This window comes from Carassius auratus, unplaced genomic scaffold, assembly GCF_003368295.1.
Source record: "Carassius auratus strain Wakin unplaced genomic scaffold, ASM336829v1 scaf_tig00216055, whole genome shotgun sequence".
Taxonomy (NCBI): Eukaryota; Metazoa; Chordata; class Actinopteri; order Cypriniformes; family Cyprinidae; genus Carassius; species Carassius auratus.
Window position 1 is genome coordinate 162,830 of NW_020528386.1, and position 21,728 is coordinate 184,557.

Consider the following 21,728-nt stretch of genomic DNA (forward strand, 5'->3'; position numbering starts at 1 on the left):
GAGTGTGATTATGAATCTTATGTTGGAAATAGTCCATAAAAAGCTACTCTAATTTCTCTCTAAATGAGATATACTGTATGGATGTACTGTACATGGAGTTTGAAAATATTAGACAATTCCCAGTTAGCGTTTGCATCTGTATCAGAAGTTCTGCTGGTTAGCACTGGGTTAAAGCGATAGGTCACCCCAAAATTCATGGAATCACCCTCATATCATTTCCGACCTGTATTGCTTTCATTCATCTGACCCAGAGAAAAAGTGGATAATGAAAAATGCCTCAGTACAGCACTTCCATTGTATAGACAAAACCATTTGAAAAGTATTACAATATCATCTTTTGTGTTCCACTGAAAGTCAAACAGTGTCTGGAATGACATGAGGGTGAGTAGAAATTACAGAATTGTATTTTTGGGGGTGGGAGGGGGGGGGGGGGGTTGTTACTGTCTGTGAGAACAGATCCTCATCCTCCATTTATTCACTGCTGCCGGACTGAGGGCTCTGGGAGGGCAGCAAAACCCTGTACTGTTTACTTTCCCCCAGGCAGCAAGTTCCCTGCACTAACAGCTCCACTCCTCTTTGCTCTCAGCTGAATGATCCCCCCTCTTCCCCCAGCTTCTGTCACTCCCTTCTTTTCTCTTGTTCTTTCCCTCTCCTGCTTTTGGACAGTTACAGCCCTTCTGAACATGCATTATGGCTTTTAAGCTCAACCAATGCCTGTGCTGCTGGCAGACTTGTCGTCCAATTAAAGTCAAGCTAGATGACCAAGAGGCAGGGTCTAGAAGGCTAAAGGGAAAAGCAGAAAATGGCAAACCTGAACAAGAGAGGAGGGAGGGAGAGAGAAAGACAGAAAAAGCAACAGGGATTACAGCATCTCCAAGCTGGCCAAAGGTAGAACAAAGTGTATTAGCTAAGTGGGTGACCAATCAGCATTCTGCAAACTCTGCAATACACAGCAGAATTAGATATATCTATATAAGATATTCATATATACTACATAACTACATAAAACACTCATCATTGTTGGAAAAACATTTTTAAGTTATATCATTTTAAAATATACATTTTGAAATATTTCAATTTGCCATTTTTACCACGATTCTGTTAACATTTGAGAATGACCCCCCCCCCCCCCCCAAAACTAAAAGGTTTTAATTTTAATTAAAACACAGGTCTTTAAAACAAACATAATAATACAAATTATTATTAATTATTATCATAATTATTAAAACATGCATTACATATTTTTGTGTAGATGGTATGTAACATTTCAGTGCCTAATTTCTTAGGCAAATTCTTGCATTCAATTAAGTATAACAAATACTAATTGAGAAGTATGTACATATAGATTTATTTAACGTTTACACAGAAATGTAAGTATGAATATAGCCCATTAAGCAAAAACAGAGTGTAAAGTTCCTCTATTTATGGTTTAGTCTAGTGGTGTTGCTGAGGGTGGATAAGGTATGATGTTAAATTTAAATATTTGTTTCATTTTTGTTTGCTTCCTTTCTTATCAAATACTAAACAGTAGTGATGGGAAACCAAGGTTTTCTGAAGCTTTTGTGAAATTGTGCCAAAAAACGGATCATTACTTGAATCTTTCAATACAATGCACATTAGCATTATCTGGTTGTCAGACTTGTTTTCTCCAATCTCCACCATATCTGACAAATCACAGCGGAGCAGAGGATGGTTTGAAAAAGCATGTAACCAATCCGTGACAAGAGTATTTAATCTGATACAATATCATCTTAATTAACGTGTGCCAGGGAGACCACAACTCATGTCATGCTTGGTCAACGGATTCTCAAATATGTGGTCATAATTAATAATTGACTATAGCCCTTCAAAGTCTTTTTTGGCTCTGGTCCAGTGACAAGTGTTCATATGTTTGGTTCTGACTACAGTGCTAGAAATGAACTTCAAGGTTCTCTGATATCATTAGCTGGTAGTGGCAGTCTGGTTTCTGGTTCTGTGGCAACTTCATTGGGTACAAGTATGAATAGTGAGCCTGTACCCCAGCCAGCTCAGCTCGGTTCCCAAACTCTTGTGCAGACTAGTAGTGAGTCTGTGGTGTCTAGTAGCCAGCAACCAATGCAGACCAGCTTCTAGTCCAGTGCCCAACAGCCAATTATCAAACCCCAGAAAGGTAGACTTGTGCAAGGTGGTTCCAAGCTCTGGTACCTATGGTTATCTCAAGCCATTAGACAGTTTTCTGAACAACACTGATTAATTCCTCGACTAAACACTATAGTATTTATAATCACGGTCTATTAATTATCCGAAATAAAATGAAATATATGTTAAATTTAAACTTCCAGCTAAAATTCCAGTCAGCATAATCAAAGCTTTATTGGCATGTCGAGCATTTACAGTAGGCTATTATTTACAAAAGTATTCAGAACGTTAAGAGCTCAAATTGAATGGAAAAAAAATGAATATAAACATATAAAATATAACCAATAATAATAGGCTAATAATAATAATAAGAAGAAGAATATTAGTTAATGGACTTACAAGACTAGGATGGATTATTATTTATTTTTTCTTGTAGGCCTATTTTATATTATGCACTTAATGTAGCATTTATTCATGACTTCAAAACTTCAATTGATTTCTGACTATCGCACGTAATACAGTCCGGTAGTCAAAGCCTATGGTTAATATAATAAATAATAATGTAATAATTTTTATAATAATATAATAATTTCTTAATTCAAAATTAAATATTAATGAATCCATCTCTGATAATCCCAGGTTGCTATGGTCACGCAGGTTTGTTTATGCATTAAACACATGGCAACAATAAAGAAGTCGTGGCCACGAGAAATGGATTTCGCACTCCCTCAACATAGAATCTCGAGGTCACGACATAAGGATGTGGTTACCTCGACAAAATGGTCTCATGGCCATGACATATTATCACATTCCCACTAGTTATTATGTTGTGGCCACGATAAAACTAAGTGAACTGACCATGTCACCTCTCCGGTACCATAGAAATCTATTGATTATAGAGGAGGTGTATTCAAGTCATTGAAAAAAATATTGGTGATTTTCTACTGCATGGTTCGGCTCGGCTCAGTTTGTGTTTCCACTGCAGTTTGGTATGATTTAGAGTAGGCAGGATTGTATTTTGTTATAGTTAATGGCTCAAGCTAACGCTTCCGGTCTGGCAGTACATGAAGAAAGGAGACCAGAGGCTTTTTTTAAATGGATGTCAATGAAGGAGAGGCTTCTCTATGCTGAATAAATAGCTTTTTAGAGGAAACGGCTTACAGTATAATTTAATGAATCGACAGTCTATCTTTAACATGTTTTACACAAAGCAATACTTTTGGTTTGAACCATTTTTAGAGTTTCCCATGAAAAAAAAAAAAAACATTTTATAAGAGAAGTCACTGAGTTTTTGCTTCAGGTGCGGATTCAGCTTATGGCACTTCTCATTCATTCCTATGTTATCCATTCCATTAACTGCGACTGTGTGTCGCACAACTGACTGAAATTCAATGACATCAGGTTTGTAATGTGATTAGTTATAAATATACACATGATCCAAGTTCGCAGTTATGCTTTCTCCTGCTGGCAAATGTGTCTCCTTATTTCGTATTAGGTTTGCTAAGGTTTTTATTCTTTTATTTTATTTGCTGAACATGGAGGGTACTACTGTAATTTTAATTAGTTGTTTCTGTCCTTTAGTTTTTTCCATAAAGCAAAGTGTATTTAACAAGTGTTTAACAAGGGGGTGGGCACATTGTAGAGGATTTATTAAAACACATTAGGCAATACACGGAGTACAAAGTGAAATGATGGTAGTTCACTTAAGTTTTCCTACGTTCTTATCTTGCAAAATAACTGTTTACTGTTTCTCATAGCTGTTTAAAAACCAGGACAAATATCCCTCTGGTCCTAAGTAATCTGAAGACATCTTAACATGTTGTGTTCATTGCAATAAAGTTATCTTAACCAGGGCCTTTTGGTAGCTTTTGAAGCCTAGTTTGTACTCGAATGAAAAGACTTTCTAATATTAGACTGAAGCTTTTTAAATACTAAATACATTCATTTTGGCTTCAGTTTGATTGCATTTAAATGGAGCATAATATCAATCTTGTGATTAAAAAGTACAAATGAAATGGTGTAAACTCATCACACAGGATTTAAACAAAACTTCATTTCACAACACATTTTATGCTGCTGGCTTTCTTTATAACCTTGGGTTTAAGGTCCCTTGACTCTTGAGGCTGTCTCTGTGTTTCATTGAAGTCAATTGAGGTTTCTCTAGCGCAAGTGTGCGTGTGAACATTTAACTGCATTCCCCACCCCCCCACATTCAAAGTTTACACAAAAATGATCATTTTAAACCCCTCAAGTTAAAACTACTGCAAAAGAAGCTACGATCACGTTTACGGTCAGCCATGACACTTAAGTGCCATTTACATTGCTGCTGAGATGCAGGAAACAAACAAAATACTTCATTTACATTAATAAACATGACTAATACCACAGACTGAAACTGAGTATACAAGTTATTGAAAGAGGTTTCTACTGCGTTTGAAATGGCCCATAGGAGATGCCGTCTCTATGGTAACATCAGGTCTCCATTTAAAGTGCGCTGCTTAAAAACACAGTTACACAAGGCATATCATTTCAAATTGAAACAAAAACAATCCATATCCACACAACTTATGGCACCAGAACAATCATGTCAATACTAACCATAAGCTTGGCTTAATAAATCCGATGCACTTAGGGTCCAAGTTTTCAGCAATTCACAAAATGTCAAGCAAAATGCATCTGACAATAAAAGGACGTGATAATAATAATACAAGATGTGGAGAAGTTTACAAATCAAAAGCAACTGAATGTGAGGAACATGGTAGAAACGATGCACAAATATCCCTGTGGACCAGAATTTTCTTTGTTCCAGAAATATTCCAGACATGCTGTTGATAGCATGAATATAAAATAATAAATGATATAATTTCAGCTTGTCCCTCACTTTGTAAAATCAAACATAAATGCACTGGACCAGAAAATGTGAAATTTGTATTGTGTTGATGCACCTACATGACTTATTTATTAATTTAAATTAAATCGAATTTACATAAAACAACTGAATATATAAATTATGAGACTGCTTTATACTTTACCAAAAATTTCCAGACATATGAAATTGAGGGAAGCATTTGCTCCATTAATTTCCTTGAATTACTGAATTACTATCAATGCCTTTTTTTCAGTTTTTTTTACAAACCAAGGGATATTTTTTGTTGTTGTGGTATTTATTCAATAGCTTGTCAGATGATGTGAATAGAGATTATGTTTGATTTAATATTAACATACTATTGATTTAATACTGCTCTGTCATTTAAAGGTGCAATCCGTCATTTTCATATAGTTAATATTATTTAGTATGTCATGTGATCTAGCAAGAAGCAGCCCAACTCTATGTAAATAAGCTTTTTCTTAGGCTACTGTCGATTTTAATTGTAAACTGTTTTATGTGTCTCAGAATACTGAAAGCACCTTTAACCCTTCATGGACAACACTCTTTTTCTTTTTAAAGGGGAATGTAAACTAAAAACAATCCAGTACAATTCAAATATCAAATATTAGTGCTGACAAACTGAAAAATGATCTGAAGTTTTCCAGAGAAAATGACAGTCATTGCACTATTCTGTGTTTAGGTGCAGTACACAGCAATAACCTGCAGGGGTAGCAACAATACACAATCCATGAGCAGAGCCAGGAGCAAAGCAGAGGTGGGACATCCGGTCCTTGAACTGGCCAGGAAATAGTTGCCTCTCCAGATGGCTCAATGTTAGCAGAGATGAAAATGTTCTTCACGGCCATCAAGAAAAACAAGCCATGATGTAAAAATAATAATTATAAAAACAAAGCTAAGCTTAGAGGACTGTCAGAACAGTGGTGCCCTCTTCATAAGCGTCCTTAGTCTTTCCTTGATCGATCAAGACTATCGTATCGCAGAAGTTAAAAAAAGAATGAAACAGAAACTGAACTCTACCGAATAAAACTTACAGGCGCGTACATGTACGGATTCTGAAAGACAAAAGTGCAACTGATAAGGTTTGTTGTTTAATATTCATCGTTTGGAGGAGTTCTCCATGGTTTTGTCTGTAGGTATTGTATAGAAAGAGGATGGAACAGCTGCGGGCTAGTCCTCAATGCATATAACATCGCTAGGTTTGCCTGATTTCAGATCAGGGGTGGCCACATCTCGCAGAGCATCGCTGGACTTCTTCTCAAGGTGGCTGGTTGGCGCCGGAGGTCCATTTGAGGACACTAAAAAGAAACATTACAGAACAGCAGCATTATATTTCCATATATTATTTATACTATTTATTTACTTTCTCAAGTGGATAAGTCTTGTTCTCACACTGCTATCCGTAGACTAAACAAGCAAGACTGCTTGTGTTATTTTAGCATTATTTAGATACTGTATATATCCTATTACAGAATCTATTAATACTTTGAATTAGCTTATCTTTATTACCTTCAAATTTTGGTTGACCTTTTAGTGATTTTGTTATGTGCTTGTGAATTTTATTTCTATATAGCTTTTATTTTTATTTCAGTTTTAGTATTTCAATTTATTTCAATTATTCATTTTATTTTATTTATGCCACTAACCGCTGACATATGGCCCCAGGGGCATCTGGCTGTAGTTCACCATCGCAGTGCCCCCAGGTCCACGGAAACCTCCGGCGAAACTGCTATTAAACATCTGAGAACAGCCGAAAGAGCCCTGAGGGAAAGGCTGAGAGGAGATGAAACAAAACATTCTTACACGAAGGTTCATCCACATGAGGCTCATCTATTATTCATCTCATATGGACTACACATATGGCAAAAGACATGTCATGATGACCTGCTGAGGTGGCGGTTCGTTGCCCCGGGTGGTGAGCCTGCTGAGGATGCCCCGCTCTGACATCTGGAGCCGGGCAGAGACAGGTGGGACCCTCGAAAGCATGGAGGGCAACCGCGTCACATCAGCCTTCATATCGCTTAACAGCTCCTCCAGCTGATTCAACACTAGAAAAACACCAGTGACCATAAAATCAGATAGTTTAAACATGCCAAATTAAATGTTTGGGTTCAGTAAGTTTTGTTTTTGAAAGAAATTAATACTTTTGATCATTTTAATGTATCCTTGCTGAATAAAAGTAACAAAATGACATTTATGTTACTGTTTTCAACATTTAAAATAATAAGAAATGTTTCTTCAGCAGCAAACCAGCATATAAGAATGATTTCTGAAGGATCTTTTAAGAGTAATGGCTGCAGAAAATTAAGTTTTGCCATCACAGAAATAAATAACATTTTAAAATAGAAAACAGATATAGAAAAGTTATTTTATTCTGTAATATTATGTAATATTATTGTTTTGTAATTTAGTTCAAATAAATGCAGCCTTGGTAAGCATAAGACAGTTGTCTCAGAAACATTAACAAATCTTACCAACCCCAGACTTGTGAACAGTAATAGACTTACATTTGGTTTATAAAGCTACTGTGGTTAACAGCAAGAAACATGGGGCAGTTCCAAGCATCAGGGTGTTTGTTATGTTTTTAGAAAATCACCTTTGTGCAGCACAGCATTGGCTGGCTTGTTACCAGCAAGTGACTCTTTGGAGAGGTGCTGGTGGGACTCAGCCAGGCACTCCACCTCTGCGAAACGTGTGTTGAGGGCCATGGCGGGGTGACTGGGATCCTGAGTCATATTCAGGTATGCAGCGCGCCGTAGCTGCTCTTCAATTACCAAAGCCTGTTCCAGGAGCTAAAATGTGAATGAAGAATGTGTGAATATAAAAGATCACTTTAATTAATTAAAATAAAACATATAATAATTTGTACCTTAAAACGCCTGGCGAGAAATTTATTCTTCATTTCTAAGTAGTTCCCTTTGTGCATTTCAGTCTTGAAAGGCTCATTGAGGATGGCGTACCGTGGGTCATTCTGAATGTCCTGCCACCGGGCATAGCCATGTCTGTGAGTAGCTGGTTAAGGTTTCCCTTCATATACTGAAAAGGTTTTACTAGGTTTGGGTATCGTTCGAGTTGTATCAAGTCCAATTCTGATTCTGATTCCACTTATCGATTCCCAGTTTTAATTCCAATGTGGTTTAAAAAAAAATTAACACTGAACAATGAACAAAAAAAGTAAAACATTTAAATATCAAACAGTTTATTATGTGTCTCTGTTTTCAAAACATTTAGTTGCAGCTGAATAACATGAACTAAAATTAAGAGCTGTTTGTGTGCAAAATAAAGGTGCACGATTCTGGATAAATTGAGATGCACGGGAAATGCCGGCGATGCGGTTTCTCGTTCCCTATTCAGGGAACCAAATGAGTCTTTCCCTTTCATAAGTTCACTCTATGCTGCAAAGCCATCGCTATGGGAATGATATTCCATAAGGCCTCCACATACCTGAAGATAGCTGGAAGACAAAATGCCCTCAAGCTGATAAAACCCAGGAGCCAGGAGTCATCCTCACGTCAAGTCTGTAAAACTTGATAAAAGTGTCTGAAGAGTACCATCCTGCTGCAGCACAAATATCCTCCAATGAAGAGCCTTTAAAAAAAGCCTGAGAAGAATCCATTCGTCTAGTGCACAACTAAGAGGCAAAGTCAAGCCGTGAAGCAATTTGTGCAGGGCAGAAAGGCCTAAGCCGTCTCGAACCTTGCATGAAATGGGAAACCAGGGGTGATGACCATGAGTCAGCAGGTCCTCGAGCATGAGTCCACAGATTGTGCCTGAGGGGGAACTTCTCAAGGGGTGTCAGCTAGTAGATTAAACAGGTCTGAGAACCACATCTGAGTGGACCAGAATGGGGCCACCATCAACGGATATTCCACTTCATCCGCCCGTACTTTGAGCAGGACCACTGAGAGCAAACAAATTGGTGGGAATGCATAAAACTCTGGTCCTAGCCCACTCCTGAGCCAGAGTGTTAACTCCCAATGGTAACGGAGAAGACAGGGAGAACCATAGTGGGCAATGCATAGTCGTGCTTGAAGCAAACATGTCCACTTCTGCTCAGCAGCATCTCTACCATTTGTGGCACACCACCTGAGGATGTAATCTCCATTCTCCAGGCTCCAAGACCTGCCTCAAAAGTAGGGCCGCACTCCCAGGATCAGATAACCTGGGACAGGAACCGTTGTGACTGACAGAAACATGGTCTGTTGCCCAAAGAAGAACATGTCTCACCAACCTGCACAGGGGGTCAAGAACAGGTACAAGACCACAGAGCACAAAAACCCCTACGTGTCATAACTATATCGAATGGGTGGCAGTGAGGTGAAATGTTATTTATTTTTATCCACCACTGGAATGGCCTCATGTGGAGCAGGCCCAACTGAACCACAGGGGACGTGCTGCTGTCATGAGGTCATCAGTTTGCAGCATAAACCCACGTCGACTAGAAGCCCTGAACTGACTCAGACAGGTCTGTAATGACTGAACACATGCAGGAGACAGTTTTGCCCGCATTGTGCAAGAATCCAAATCCATGCCCAGAAAAGTTACTTGCTAATGTGGCAGCATCACACTCTTCTGTAGGTTTACATGAAATCCTAGTCTCCTCAAAAGACAGAGAACCAAGGCTCGATGAGCGATCACCTAATACTGTGACTGAGCTAATATCAGCCAATCGTCCAGGTAATTCAAAATTCAACGGGGCCAGAGCTGCATCCATACACTTTGTGAACATTCAGGAGCCAGTGCCAGTCCTTAGGAAGAACATTGTATTTTTAACCTTTGACATTGAACTTGAGGAACTTCCTTTGTCTCTTGATGATCTGGATGTTGAAGTACACATCCTTTAGATTGATAGTCACAAACCAATCTCCGGTTCGGGTATGAGACAAAATGGATTTTAACATCGGCATGTTGAATTTGCTCACTCTGAGAGCAAGATGTATGCGGTGTAAATACAAAATTGGATGTAAACCACCATTCTTCTTGGACACAACAAAATAATGGCTTTGAAAGCCTAAGTGGGGGATTGACAAAATCTCTTGACTCAAAGCCAGTACTTTCCAAGGATGCACCGTCATGGGAAGAATCTAGCTGAAAGGGGGCAATCCCTTTCCAAACTGGATAGAGTAACAGCTCTGAAAAGTAGCAAAGAACATGACAAAAACTCTTTCCTATGGGCAACAGATAATCCGCTTCTTGAATGAAAATAAATCTGATGAAATGAGCATAGAAGATGTATATCTGTAAATAAAATGGCATGATGGTATAAGGGTGTGATGGTATAAGGGCTTCAAAGAATAAATGTTTCCACAAAATGGTAGGCAGAATATTTGTAACATTTAATTATTGATTATCATTATTTAATTTTAATTACAGAATATTTAATATTGATGTTAAGAAAAGTTTTTGATCATCAAAATATTACAATGATATCTGAAGGATCATGTGACAATAAAAAAATGGAATAAAGGCTACAGACAATTTAGTTTTGTCATTACCGGAACAAATTACATTTTAAAATATATGAACAGAAAACGGTTCTTTCACATTGTAATAATATTTCGTAATATTACCTTTTTTACCAAATAAATGCAGCCTTGGAGCATAAAAGACTTATTTTAAAAATATCCCCAAAAATCTTACCTACCTCATACTTTTGAACAGTAGCCAAACTTGTATGAATGAAATGAAATAATTCAGTCCTAAATCCCAATTCCATTTTTTCAAACTTGCACATCACACTCATTTATGTTCACAACTACATGAAGGTCTGAAAGAAAAAAAAAATCAAAAGGAAAGAAAAGAAAGAACAAAACCAACAGAAAAATGTAAACGTTAAGAGATATTATTAAAGGAATAATAAAACAGCTCAAATGTGGCATGGAAAGAACAGGAGGATACGTTACAATGCCAGCCAGCAGCCAGTAGTCATGGCGACGGTGCCAGATGTCGTACATTTTGCCAGATGATACAGCTGCACGTTCCTCATTTTGCCACAGCGTGTGTAATTCTGAACAAACATAAACACTCTGTAACTCTGCTATCATTCACACAGAATTGTGAGTCTGCTGTCGTTGATACAGTATGTTTCCATGCGTTGATGCCCATTGAAGCGAGACAGCAAATCAGAACGATGTCAATAAGACTACAGCTCACCTGTGAATCCACCATCTGCGATGTTAAACATGAACCGAGTCTTGATGCTGTTCTTGTCATCTCTGTGGCTCTCGTCCGTGTCGTCCCTCGCGTCTTTCTCTCCATTCAGTTGGTTCTCAGGGGGGTCTTCAGATTTAAAATCATCAGGAATGGCTGCAGTAAATACATAGTTTGACAAAGGCGGACAATAAGGGTGTTCAATTCATTTTTTTAAGCCTTATGGATCAAATCTTTGTGTTATGAGAATTACTAAACTGACCGAAATCTCATTCCAATTTGTACACAAATGTTAGTGTTGACTGCATGTGTTTCATCTAAAGATTTCATCTAAAGATCATATAAATATATATATATATATATATATTAATTTCAATCATGGGGAAAACAACGAACCAATTTATTTAATTTTATAATTTTGTTTTATTATTTAACACATCTATTTTCTGAATACTGTCTATTAAATTTGAATGTCTGTTTAATTTTTAATGGCAAAAAAATATAAAAATCACACAAATCCTTTATATTTAAACATTCTTTGGTAACAGGGTTTCATAAAAATGAAACATAAAACATATATAAAAAAAAAAAACATTTTCAGGTAAAGCACCTCATTTCACTGACCATTTGTTAAAAAAGATAAATAAAATCGATCTGGAATCTCGCCCACCCCTTTTATGCTGTTTTTGGAAGTATTATAAACAAATACCACAAAATACTGACCTGGCTTTTGCTCCTTATCATCTATTTTTGCTGGGCTGGCTTTATTTTCCCCTCTTTCTGGAGAAGTTTCTTTCCCTTTACGACAGTCTTGAATAAACAAAATATTTTAATATTTTGTATATTGAGAGAAATATTTTACAGAATCAGTATATGCATAGTGAAGATCCCTCACCTAATGGTGTCTGATTGGATGTCTGCTCACTAGGTTTTGTGGGCGGCTGTGCTTGATTGGACGATGGCTCTGAATGGACAGACGGGGTATCATTCTTCTTACTCTCTTCCATTCCTTTTCTTTCAGGACTTTTTGGTTCTTCTCCATCATTAGTTTTCTCTGGGGCAGGGAAGGGTTCTTGAATAACTGGCTGCTGTGAGAAGAGAGAGATTTTAATAAGGAAAACAGAAATAAAAAACAAGGGAGATATTTCTGGATGACTTCAGCCTGACCTCAGGGTCCATCGATTTGGTGCTCTCTGGTTCTATAATCTCCTTGTCTTCTTGAGAACAAGACACTGACTCTGTCTTTTCTGTAAAAAAAATGTTACAGTCCAGTTATCCACAAACAAACAGGGTTTCATTGTGTAGTACACACACACAAACATACACACACCTAAAGGAACAGGTGTGCTGGGTTGAGTCGGAACTGGACTGGCAGGAACAGGTGTGTTGGGGTCCGACGACACACTTTCAGTAAGTTTCTTCAGCTCCAATCCTACAGGAATCAGATCTGGTGTACTAAACTTCCCATTCACATGCTCAAATTCCTGAACCTAGAAACACAACATCAAAGAGGAAATTTCAGTATAGAGTTTTTGTTTATAAATGTATGAAATATGTATTATATATTTATTTGATGTGTTATTTTATGTTGCTAGAAATTTTCAAAGTAAAAAAATCTGGGTTTAAAAACACATTTAAGTAAACAGTGGTGTAGAATGTTGAAGGGGTCATATGACGTTGCTAAAAAATAACATTATTTTGTGTATTTTGTGAAATGACGTGTTATGCTGTTTAAAAAAAAAATAATAATAATTTACACATACGGTGTACAGTTTTGTTTCTCCTCTATGCCCCGCCATTCTGAAAAGCCATTGGTCTGAAAACCGAGTTGTGCTTTGATTGGCCAGCTATCCAGTGCATTGTGATTGGCTGAATACCTTAAGTGTGTGATGGAAATTGTACACCCCTTAACAAACTGTGAAGCCATTTCCCGGTGCGACGAGATTAACCAATAAAACATTACATATGAGACATTTGTTGCATCCAGTGGGGACATATTAAAGCCGCAGTCGGTAACTTTTGACGCTCTAACGGTTAATAAACAGAACTGCTTGCATGTTGCGGAAGGACATCGTAGCCGGAATTACTTCTCTCTGTTTATGTCTATGAAGAATCACAAAGGTACTGGGTTACTCCGCCGCGGTTTTCCCGAAGCAATCTAAAATAGTCCGAATATAAATACTTATTATAGGTGTACCCTAGTGATTCAGGACAAGCTAAAAACATGGTTTGGAAAATGGATTCATGGTGTACTCGCTTATTATATACATTTTGTATACTTTGAACACACAAAAAAAGTTAAGGACCGCAGCTCTGATTGGTTGTTTATTACCGGGAGCGGTGTATTTCTGCAAATGATAATAGGACCACTGGGAGGAGCCAGAGGAGCTTGATTTTTTCACAGATTATCTGTCTCATATTCTACTGTCAGGACATGATGACAGGTTTTACAAATATGTAAAAAATAAATTTTTACCAAACTTACCAACTGCAGCTTTAACAGATTATGACTTATACTGTCTTTTTACGCGTTGCATTGCATCTCACCGAATAAACATAAAACAATGTCTGGATTTGTGATTGGAGAAACTATAAACAACAAGCGCTACTGCTCAAAACTCTTGTTGGAATCATCATTGGCAAATTCTTTAAATATGAAAACGTACTTACAGGCTGTGAGTCAGCATTATTTGTCAGAACACCAGCAATTTAGGCTACTCTCCCAGCAAACAGTCCTTGTCCTTCATAAAATGCATTGCCCACATCTGAATATTCGGTTTCAACTGTTCTGGAACAGTGTTGTAAATACAACTTAACCACTGATTTCTAGTTGTGTCTTCTTTTGGGAGGCCAAACAAAGTAGGTTTGCTTTCACAATGAAACACAGCGTCTCCACAACATGGTGAGGGCGGCAACAACAATACTACAGCGAGAATGAAAGTTACGCCTTCTTTATTTTGTGTGACAATTTGGGAATTGTTATGCAAATCTTCCCACACGGTGATGTAGACATGTGGGGGTGTGTTTAAACAAGGCATTTTAGGAGGGCGTGGACAAGTCTTAACTTTTATAAAGAATACCTCTTTGGGTTTGAGACTTTAGTCTTTGCAACTTTAGGGACAGTATCTATTCACAAACAGCTTGTAACACTCCAAAGAGAAAGGCAAACTTGAAATCGCATCATATGTCTATTATATTATGTATATTATGAAAATAATTTAAATAATTCACAAATTAAAAAAATCAACATTAGTTAGATCTTTATGTCTATCAAATTAAAAACTTGTTCACATAAAATGTTAGTAATTCACCACCTTCTTGCGGACCAGAGACATTACACCAATCCGGGTGAGAACATGTTGGCGGGACAGGCCTTCCCTCGGGACCCCATCTGCAAATGTTTCTGCTCCATCTGCCCCTGGCTCACACAGGTGCCTCATGAACAGAGACACATAAGCCCTGAAAAAAAAAAAACACAGAACCAAAGACCAATGAATGAAAATGTAAAAAAAAAAAAAAAAAATCAATAAATATATATATGTGTATGTGTATATGTGTGTGTATGTGTGTGAGAGACACATGCACATACCTGAACTCCTTCTCACTTTTCCCTCTCAGGTCACGGACCAGCCAGTTAGAGTTGAAGGCATCTTGTGGGGGCATACCCCAGCGCATAATCGCATTCAGGAAGGCTTTCCGCTGCCGGGCGTTAAATCCCAAAACCTGAAATCCCCAAGGAATACAGCCAAACCTTCACCTGAAGAAAGGAATCATGCACAAACTCTTTCTTATCATAACATTCTAAAAAGATTTACCTCTATATTGCCACTAACTCTAGCCAGCAACGGCGGCAATGGTTTATCCCGATCGCTCTTCAACTGTCTTCGAGATTGTCTGCGTCCTCCTGAAGGAAGAGGAACTCATTTAGGTTTGTACCAAGTATGATGAAACAAAAGTCAATACGATTTTTTTTTATGTTTTTGAAAGAAGTCTCGTATTCTCATCAAAGCTACACGGATTTCATAAAAATGTTAAATAAATTTTAAAAAGTCTATTTTAGTATATACATTTTTTTAATTTATTCATATTTATTCATGTTCCTTTATAATATATGTAAAGAAAGACACCTACCTTCAGGGCGTTCTTCAAAATCTTCATCCTCGTCCTCGGACCCAACAGAGTACTCAGACTGATTATCTGAAAGATCGTCGTGCCACTCTGAGAACAGGATTGAGAGGGAATGCTTGTAAACTCAGATACACTCATCTACACAGTTTTATGCTGAGTTATAGCACTGTCAGCATCTGTGTTTGGGTACCTTGGTCCTCCTGAGAGGCGTCATTATAGTTGACCTGTTTGCGGATTCGTTTCCCTTTGCCCAGGTTCCGGGCCAGATCCTCCTGCTGCTGCTCGTAATGGTGCCTCAAGAGCTTCTCCCAGTAGTCTGGATCAACATTCTCTTCCTGCTTAATAATCTCCCTCTGGACCTCCTCCTGCAGGCACACACACACACACACACAAATAAAGATCATTTATCACAGGCCTATCGACTTAAATTAATCTTATTATATTTATTGTTTACTAATAATCCTAAACATTTGGTATTTGTATATGAGATAATTATAATTATATATTTTTTGTAATTATTTAGTCCCATTTTGAAGCTGGATGAAGCTTTTCCTTTATAATGCAGGTTTTTGTTTCAACACAGAAAAGGACTGAGGTGGTACCATGGTACAGTAATATATTATCAAGATAATAATTTGATTAGTACCATTATCCTGAATCATTACCATATTCTTATAACACAGTACTTCAAAGCATAATACGGTATTATCGTGATTCATAGAGGGGGCCTTTATACTTTGAACATTGTAGCAAATCCACACTAAAAAAATCACACATTTTAATCTTTAGGACTTATTGTCTGTTATTTTGCTATTGCAGAAACATGGGTTGCTATAATAACGATGTCGGTATCTGCATCATCCCAGGAGATTTGTTCATACTGAGAGCATCTGTCAGAGTGAAATTGTGATGGGAAACTGAAAATTTGCTTTTGCCCATGTCTATCATTATGACATCTCCCTGCAGGAGCATGAGAGACAAAAATGACTTTCTACACATTCATGTCCAAAACTGCTGACACTCTCTCATCATTCACTGCATAGTGAATGTCACAAAAAAAGAAAACGAGAATGAAAATGAGCGCATTCAAACACAGCTCCAAATATGGTACATGGTATTTCAAATATAAACCTTCTGTAACATTAGACATGTCTTTATTGGCAATTTAATGCAACCTTTCTAAGTAAAGGTATTAAAGTCTTAAATAAAAATCATACTGACCCCAACATTTTGAATGGTAGTGTATTCATCAGGTCAGAATTTTAATGAAAACTTTTTATGTAATGTCAAATGTCAAAATGTAAACAAAGCCACATTGATGCTATCCCTCCAGACACTAATAAATCCAAAAACAAACAACAATCCAAGAAGCTTTTGTGAAAGAGGCCTCAACTTGCAAAAAAAACGCCCTCCTGAGCATAGAAGAGTAAAAGAAATAAAGCATTTTTAAGAAAGTCATTTTCAAGGGATTGACCAGCATTCATCTTTCATCCCTTGTTTAATAGAAAGAGTCATGGGAAACAAACAGCAAAGCATCTGTATCTCACCTCTCCATCCTCCTCTCTCACCACATACTGCGCCACCTTAAATGAGCTCAGGTACTCGTTCATGTTCTGGATCTCTGTGTCTTCGGTGGCATCCCGGCTACGGTCCAGCAGTTTAGAAATGGCGTTATCATCGTAGTGGATCACACTACCCTCCTCTCCTTCTTTATTATCTCCTGCAGAAAAGATTTAGGACATTAACTGGCGGAATTCACAAACAAAGTGCCGTAATGTTTATCGTAAACCATTCCAGGTCACCCATTGTCCTGGCGGCTTCCACATCATCTTTAAACAGCTCCTCGGTGCCAAACTTGAGGATGTCGTCGAGTTCCTGTTTGGACATGGAGCCCGTCTTAGAGCCCAAGCCAGGGCGCACCACCAGGTGGGTCAGCATCATCTTTCGCTTGGCCACCTGGGTAATACGCTCCTCTACAGATGCCCGAGTTACAAAGCGATAGATCATCACCTTTTTATTTTGCCCGATACGATGTGCCCTGCTGAATGCCTGCAAGGACAAAGAGAAAAGATAGATGGAGAGAAAAAGAAAGAAGAACACAGCAAGAAAAATAAAAGCAATAATTAAATAATAAAGTCTATAATTTAATGTATCATATAAATGAACCACTTTTAATTATTTGCCACCGTTAAAAGTATCTTCCCCAGCAAACTTTCAGTTTGCATTACCTGAATATCATTGTGTGGGTTCCAGTCAGAGTCATATATGATCACAGTGTCTGCGGTTGCCAGATTGATACCCAATCCTCCAGCACGTGTGGACAGCAGAAAACAGAACTGCTGAGCTCCGGGTGCTGCAAACAGGGTAACAGACAGTCATTATGATTGCCTTAGTACCCTCTATCCCCACACACACACAGACATCACTACAGTTACACTGCTGGCATCCTCACCGTTAAAGCGATCAATGGCCTCCTGTCGCAGCCCCCCTGTGATGCCCCCATCAATACGCTCATATTTATATCCTTCAAACTCCAGGAAGTCCTCTAGCAGGTCTAGCATCTTTGTCATCTAAAAGAGAGGAATCAACAGTGCAGGATGAGACACAAACCGGAAGATAACAGTGGTATCCAACAAAGAGACAAATGGCAGTGTTAAGCAAAATGTTAAACAAACTCAGCTTGCAGATACAACAACAAGAGGCGACAGAAACTCGGCCCTCCTCTTTAATCAAGCCTAAAGGACTTAAGAAACGTACTACATGGCATAACATTAATATGCATGTTTATTTTTAAGCACTTGAGAAATAAAAGGGTGGCAAAATTAATTCTTATCAAGAGATCCTCCCTTTACCTGTACCATTCATCAAATTAATGGATGCAGTGATTCCACAGGCAATTTCAAATGGGAGGGAAAAGAGTCTAAACAACAAAGCAGAGATAAATATAGGCCCCGCCTTTTCATTTGTCAACTCCATTTAAAAGATGAATGAGCTCTGCTTTTATTTTCTATTCACAGTTTACCATCTAATTAATCTTCCACTGAAATAAAGGCAAGGCCGCCAGGTATTTAAGGGCTTTTTTTGTTATTCGCAGGATATTCTAAGCTCTAAAAGAGGGAATAAGTACCACACACTATACCTGAGAGAAGATGAGAACCCTGTGCCCTTCATCTTTCAGTTTTTTGAGCATCTTCTGAAGCAGGGTGAGTTTTCCTGAGGATTTCACCAGGAGGTTGCCATCATAAGAACCATTGGGTAAGACCGGAGCTTCCTGTATACATAAAAATGAAAACATACAAAGACTTGACAAATGTTAATAAAATATTATTATATAAAAGTTGTTATATAGACTATATTATGAACTATTCAAACGTTTGTTGAGTGGGATTTTTAAATGATTTTGAAAGTAGTCTGACATTCACCAAATCTTTTGAGTGATGTTCTTTTTTTTATGAGTGTTTTGTTACAAGACACATCTGTAGCAACCATTAAAACAGCTCAGAAAACAAGAACATTGCTCGGCACCAAAATGCTAGGGTTTTCTGGGCGGTTGGCGTGGCATTGCATAGCTATTGCTGTGGTCTATGTACAGTAGCTTATAGCTCAATAGAATATGATTATTTGAGTGTTTTGGGTTAAAATCAAAAGACCCCAGTGTCTATGATATTCTGGTTCCTAGATATGGCTAAAGTCCCTCCAGTGTAAGCATGGGATTGTTTCATAATCCACCGAGTGAAGTCTATTCATGCAGGAAAGCACATCTCATTAAGCCACTTCATTTGAGGTATCATTCACATCCATAGCACATTCACATCCATAATTTTGAAAAACCCTTAACTCCAAGTATACGCAATAGTAAAAGTGGTGCTTGCCTTAGCAAGCATCATTAATAGGCAGCAGGCAATGTTTCTAAGAGTGAACAGCTTCAGTATCACAGAACTTTTTGTCCTTGAATATGAGAATGTAAGATAAGGCCGATGTAATGCATCAAATTCGCAGACATAAGAAACAATACACTCTTGAACAAAAGTTTTTAAATAGCTCTTATAAAACAGAAAATGTATTGCCATTGCACTTGCTAACAATAAACCACTGCAGTGATATAAAGTGGGGGCCTCCATATGTTCCCCTCCCCTCCCCTCCTCACCACTGCAGCAACTGGAAACAGGTAGGGATGGTTGCAACATTTCTTCAAGTCCATCATGATGTTAAGAAGAGACACCTGGTTCCCTCCTCCCTTGGAATTCAATGCCTCAAAGTTACGTGTTAAAATGAACTTGTAGTATTTTCTGTGAGAGAGAAAAAAATTATCTTATGACATTGTGTGATAATAAATTCAATTGTAGCATTATAGGAACAGAGAAACTAAGACTGACTTCTGCATCGGGCTGAGCTCGACCCGCACTATGAGCTCGGTTTTTGCTGGCATGTTCTTAAACACATCTGCCTTCAGTCTCCTGAGCATGTGTGGCCCAAGCAGGTCGTGTAGTTTCTTAATCTGGTCCTCTTTCGAGATGTCCGCAAACTCCTCCAGAAAGCCCTCCAGGTTACTGCGCACAACAGCATTTTCATTTGGAAATAAGGGAAGATAGAATTCACTTCCATCAAGTCATATGAAAAACATGTTTCAATCGAAACCCTGTGATCGCTCTGCGGGGGATCATTATTCTACGAGCGGATCCACAAGTATGAATCACCAGGTCTGCAATCTTACTTGAAGCGCTCCGGGGTGAGAAAGTTGAGCAGGTGAAAAAGCTCTTCGAGATTGTTCTGCAGAGGGGTTCCAGTCAGGAGCAGCTTATAGTAGATTCTGTAGCCATTCAGAATTCTGAAAAACTGAGCGTTCAGTTATAGATTAGAATCTGTTACGTCTGAAACGCTGAGAAATCTGTGATTCGAAATTTGATTGTAAACCTGAAAGTATTTCTTTCACTAGAATCTTAAAATGTTTCACTGAAATTTTCCTCGAATGTGTATTTTTAGTTGTTCTTGCATTATTACTTTGAACAGGGTACAACAAAGAAAACATAGAAAGTAAAAGAATAATATTATTAAACATTTCTGTACTATTGGGAAAAACTGGCATTCAATTACCGTATTTTTCGGACTATAAGTCGCACCTGAGTATAAGTCGCATCAGTCCAAAAATACGTCATGATGAGGAAAGAAACATATATAAGTCACACTGGACTATAAGTCGCATTTATTTAGAACCAAGAACCAAGAGAAAACATTACCGTTTACATCCGCGAGAGTGCGCTGAACATTTTTGGCAGCATAGAGCGCCCTCTCGCGGTTGTAGATGGTAATGTTTTCTCTTGGTTCATATCTCTCGATTAATTTCTCTCGGTTCATGTCAAATTAATTTTGATAAATAACTCGCACCTGACTATAAGTCGCAGGACCAGACAAACTATGAAAAAAAGTGCGACTTATAGTCCGGAAAATACGGTGTATATTAAACATTGCTATTAAATCATATAAATTACAGTTGGCTTTTTACGATTTTTATTGCACACTTCATTATTGTTATGAATATGATGATGTCATACATCTTTCTTTGAATTCTATACCTTTGACTGGTTATTCTTCAGTCGGTGGGCTTCATCCACAACCAAACAGGCCCAGGTAATGGAGCCAAGTATTGCTTGATCAATGGTGATCAGTTCATATGACGTCAACAGGACATGAAACTTTATCGGTGTGTCCTTCTGTAATGAAAAACTCTGATCAAAAACAATGCACCTCTAAATGAAACCAGAAGCTTTCAGAACTAGGATGCTTTTTAAAATTGTTTGGATGTTGAAATATGTAATCAGGTACCAGTGAGAGGATGATGTGAATCAGCCTTGGTTTGGTGCAAAATATTGTTTTGGATGGGACAGGGAATAAGGCATCAAAATGTTGAGGCTAGTCCACCGCACTCTCTTACCTTCATACGGAAAACCTTGCGACCAAATTTGACGGTGCTGTCCTCAAAGGTAAATTCATTCTCGCGTATGACAGCCCTGCTGTCTTTGTCCCCTGTGTAAGTCACAACATAGAAATCCGGAGCCCACATCTCAAACTCTCTCTCCCAGTTGATGATGGTGGAGAGTGGCGCACTGACCAGAAACGGCCCTTTGGAGTGACCCTGAAACAAGCAACTCAGTTATACTCAGCATACTCTGTTCCCTTCCTCTCTCAAATGCATCTGAAAAAGTTCAATTGGTGCCCAGACCTCTTTGTAGAGTGAGTACAGGAACACTATAGTCTGCACAGTCTTGCCAAGCCCCATTTCATCAGCCAAGATTGTGTCGGTTCCTTGGGCCCAAGAGAATCGCAACCAGTTCAGGCCTTCCAGCTGGTATGGGTGCAAAGTTCCCCCTGTATCATCAATGTACCATGGCTGCTGTTCAAACTTGATGGTGGGCTGTGACCAATGACACATAAATAGGAGAGAATG

General features: G+C 38.2%; 1 protein-coding gene across 3 annotated transcripts in view; it reads right to left on the reverse strand.

The window, feature by feature from the left end:
* Positions 1 to 6,161: 6,161 nt before the first annotated feature.
* Positions 6,162 to 21,728, reverse strand: part of LOC113096973 (chromodomain-helicase-DNA-binding protein 5) — a 30,200-nt gene continuing 14,633 nt past the window's right edge. For all 3 annotated transcript variants that reach the window (XM_026262194.1, XM_026262192.1, XM_026262193.1), the window contains exons 14-40: positions 21,504 to 21,695; positions 21,216 to 21,416; positions 20,857 to 20,994; positions 19,998 to 20,119; positions 19,660 to 19,833; positions 19,431 to 19,572; positions 18,423 to 18,554; positions 17,736 to 17,853; positions 17,512 to 17,636; positions 17,086 to 17,332; positions 16,831 to 17,003; positions 15,474 to 15,648; positions 15,287 to 15,373; positions 14,971 to 15,059; positions 14,745 to 14,878; positions 14,470 to 14,614; positions 12,486 to 12,645; positions 12,323 to 12,402; positions 12,051 to 12,243; positions 11,879 to 11,965; positions 11,159 to 11,311; positions 10,904 to 11,012; positions 7,875 to 8,007; positions 7,602 to 7,797; positions 6,890 to 7,053; positions 6,652 to 6,778; positions 6,162 to 6,303 (exon numbers count right to left, since the gene is read on the reverse strand). In XM_026262194.1, the coding sequence (XP_026117979.1) occupies positions 6,176 to 6,303; positions 6,652 to 6,778; positions 6,890 to 7,053; positions 7,602 to 7,797; positions 7,875 to 8,007; positions 10,904 to 11,012; positions 11,159 to 11,311; positions 11,879 to 11,965; positions 12,051 to 12,243; positions 12,323 to 12,402; positions 12,486 to 12,645; positions 14,470 to 14,614; positions 14,745 to 14,878; positions 14,971 to 15,059; positions 15,287 to 15,373; positions 15,474 to 15,648; positions 16,831 to 17,003; positions 17,086 to 17,332; positions 17,512 to 17,636; positions 17,736 to 17,853; positions 18,423 to 18,554; positions 19,431 to 19,572; positions 19,660 to 19,833; positions 19,998 to 20,119; positions 20,857 to 20,994; positions 21,216 to 21,416; positions 21,504 to 21,695 (3,924 nt within the window). In that variant the 3' untranslated portion in view covers positions 6,162 to 6,175. The remainder of the gene's footprint in view (positions 6,304 to 6,651; positions 6,779 to 6,889; positions 7,054 to 7,601; positions 7,798 to 7,874; positions 8,008 to 10,903; positions 11,013 to 11,158; positions 11,312 to 11,878; positions 11,966 to 12,050; positions 12,244 to 12,322; positions 12,403 to 12,485; positions 12,646 to 14,469; positions 14,615 to 14,744; positions 14,879 to 14,970; positions 15,060 to 15,286; positions 15,374 to 15,473; positions 15,649 to 16,830; positions 17,004 to 17,085; positions 17,333 to 17,511; positions 17,637 to 17,735; positions 17,854 to 18,422; positions 18,555 to 19,430; positions 19,573 to 19,659; positions 19,834 to 19,997; positions 20,120 to 20,856; positions 20,995 to 21,215; positions 21,417 to 21,503; positions 21,696 to 21,728) is intronic.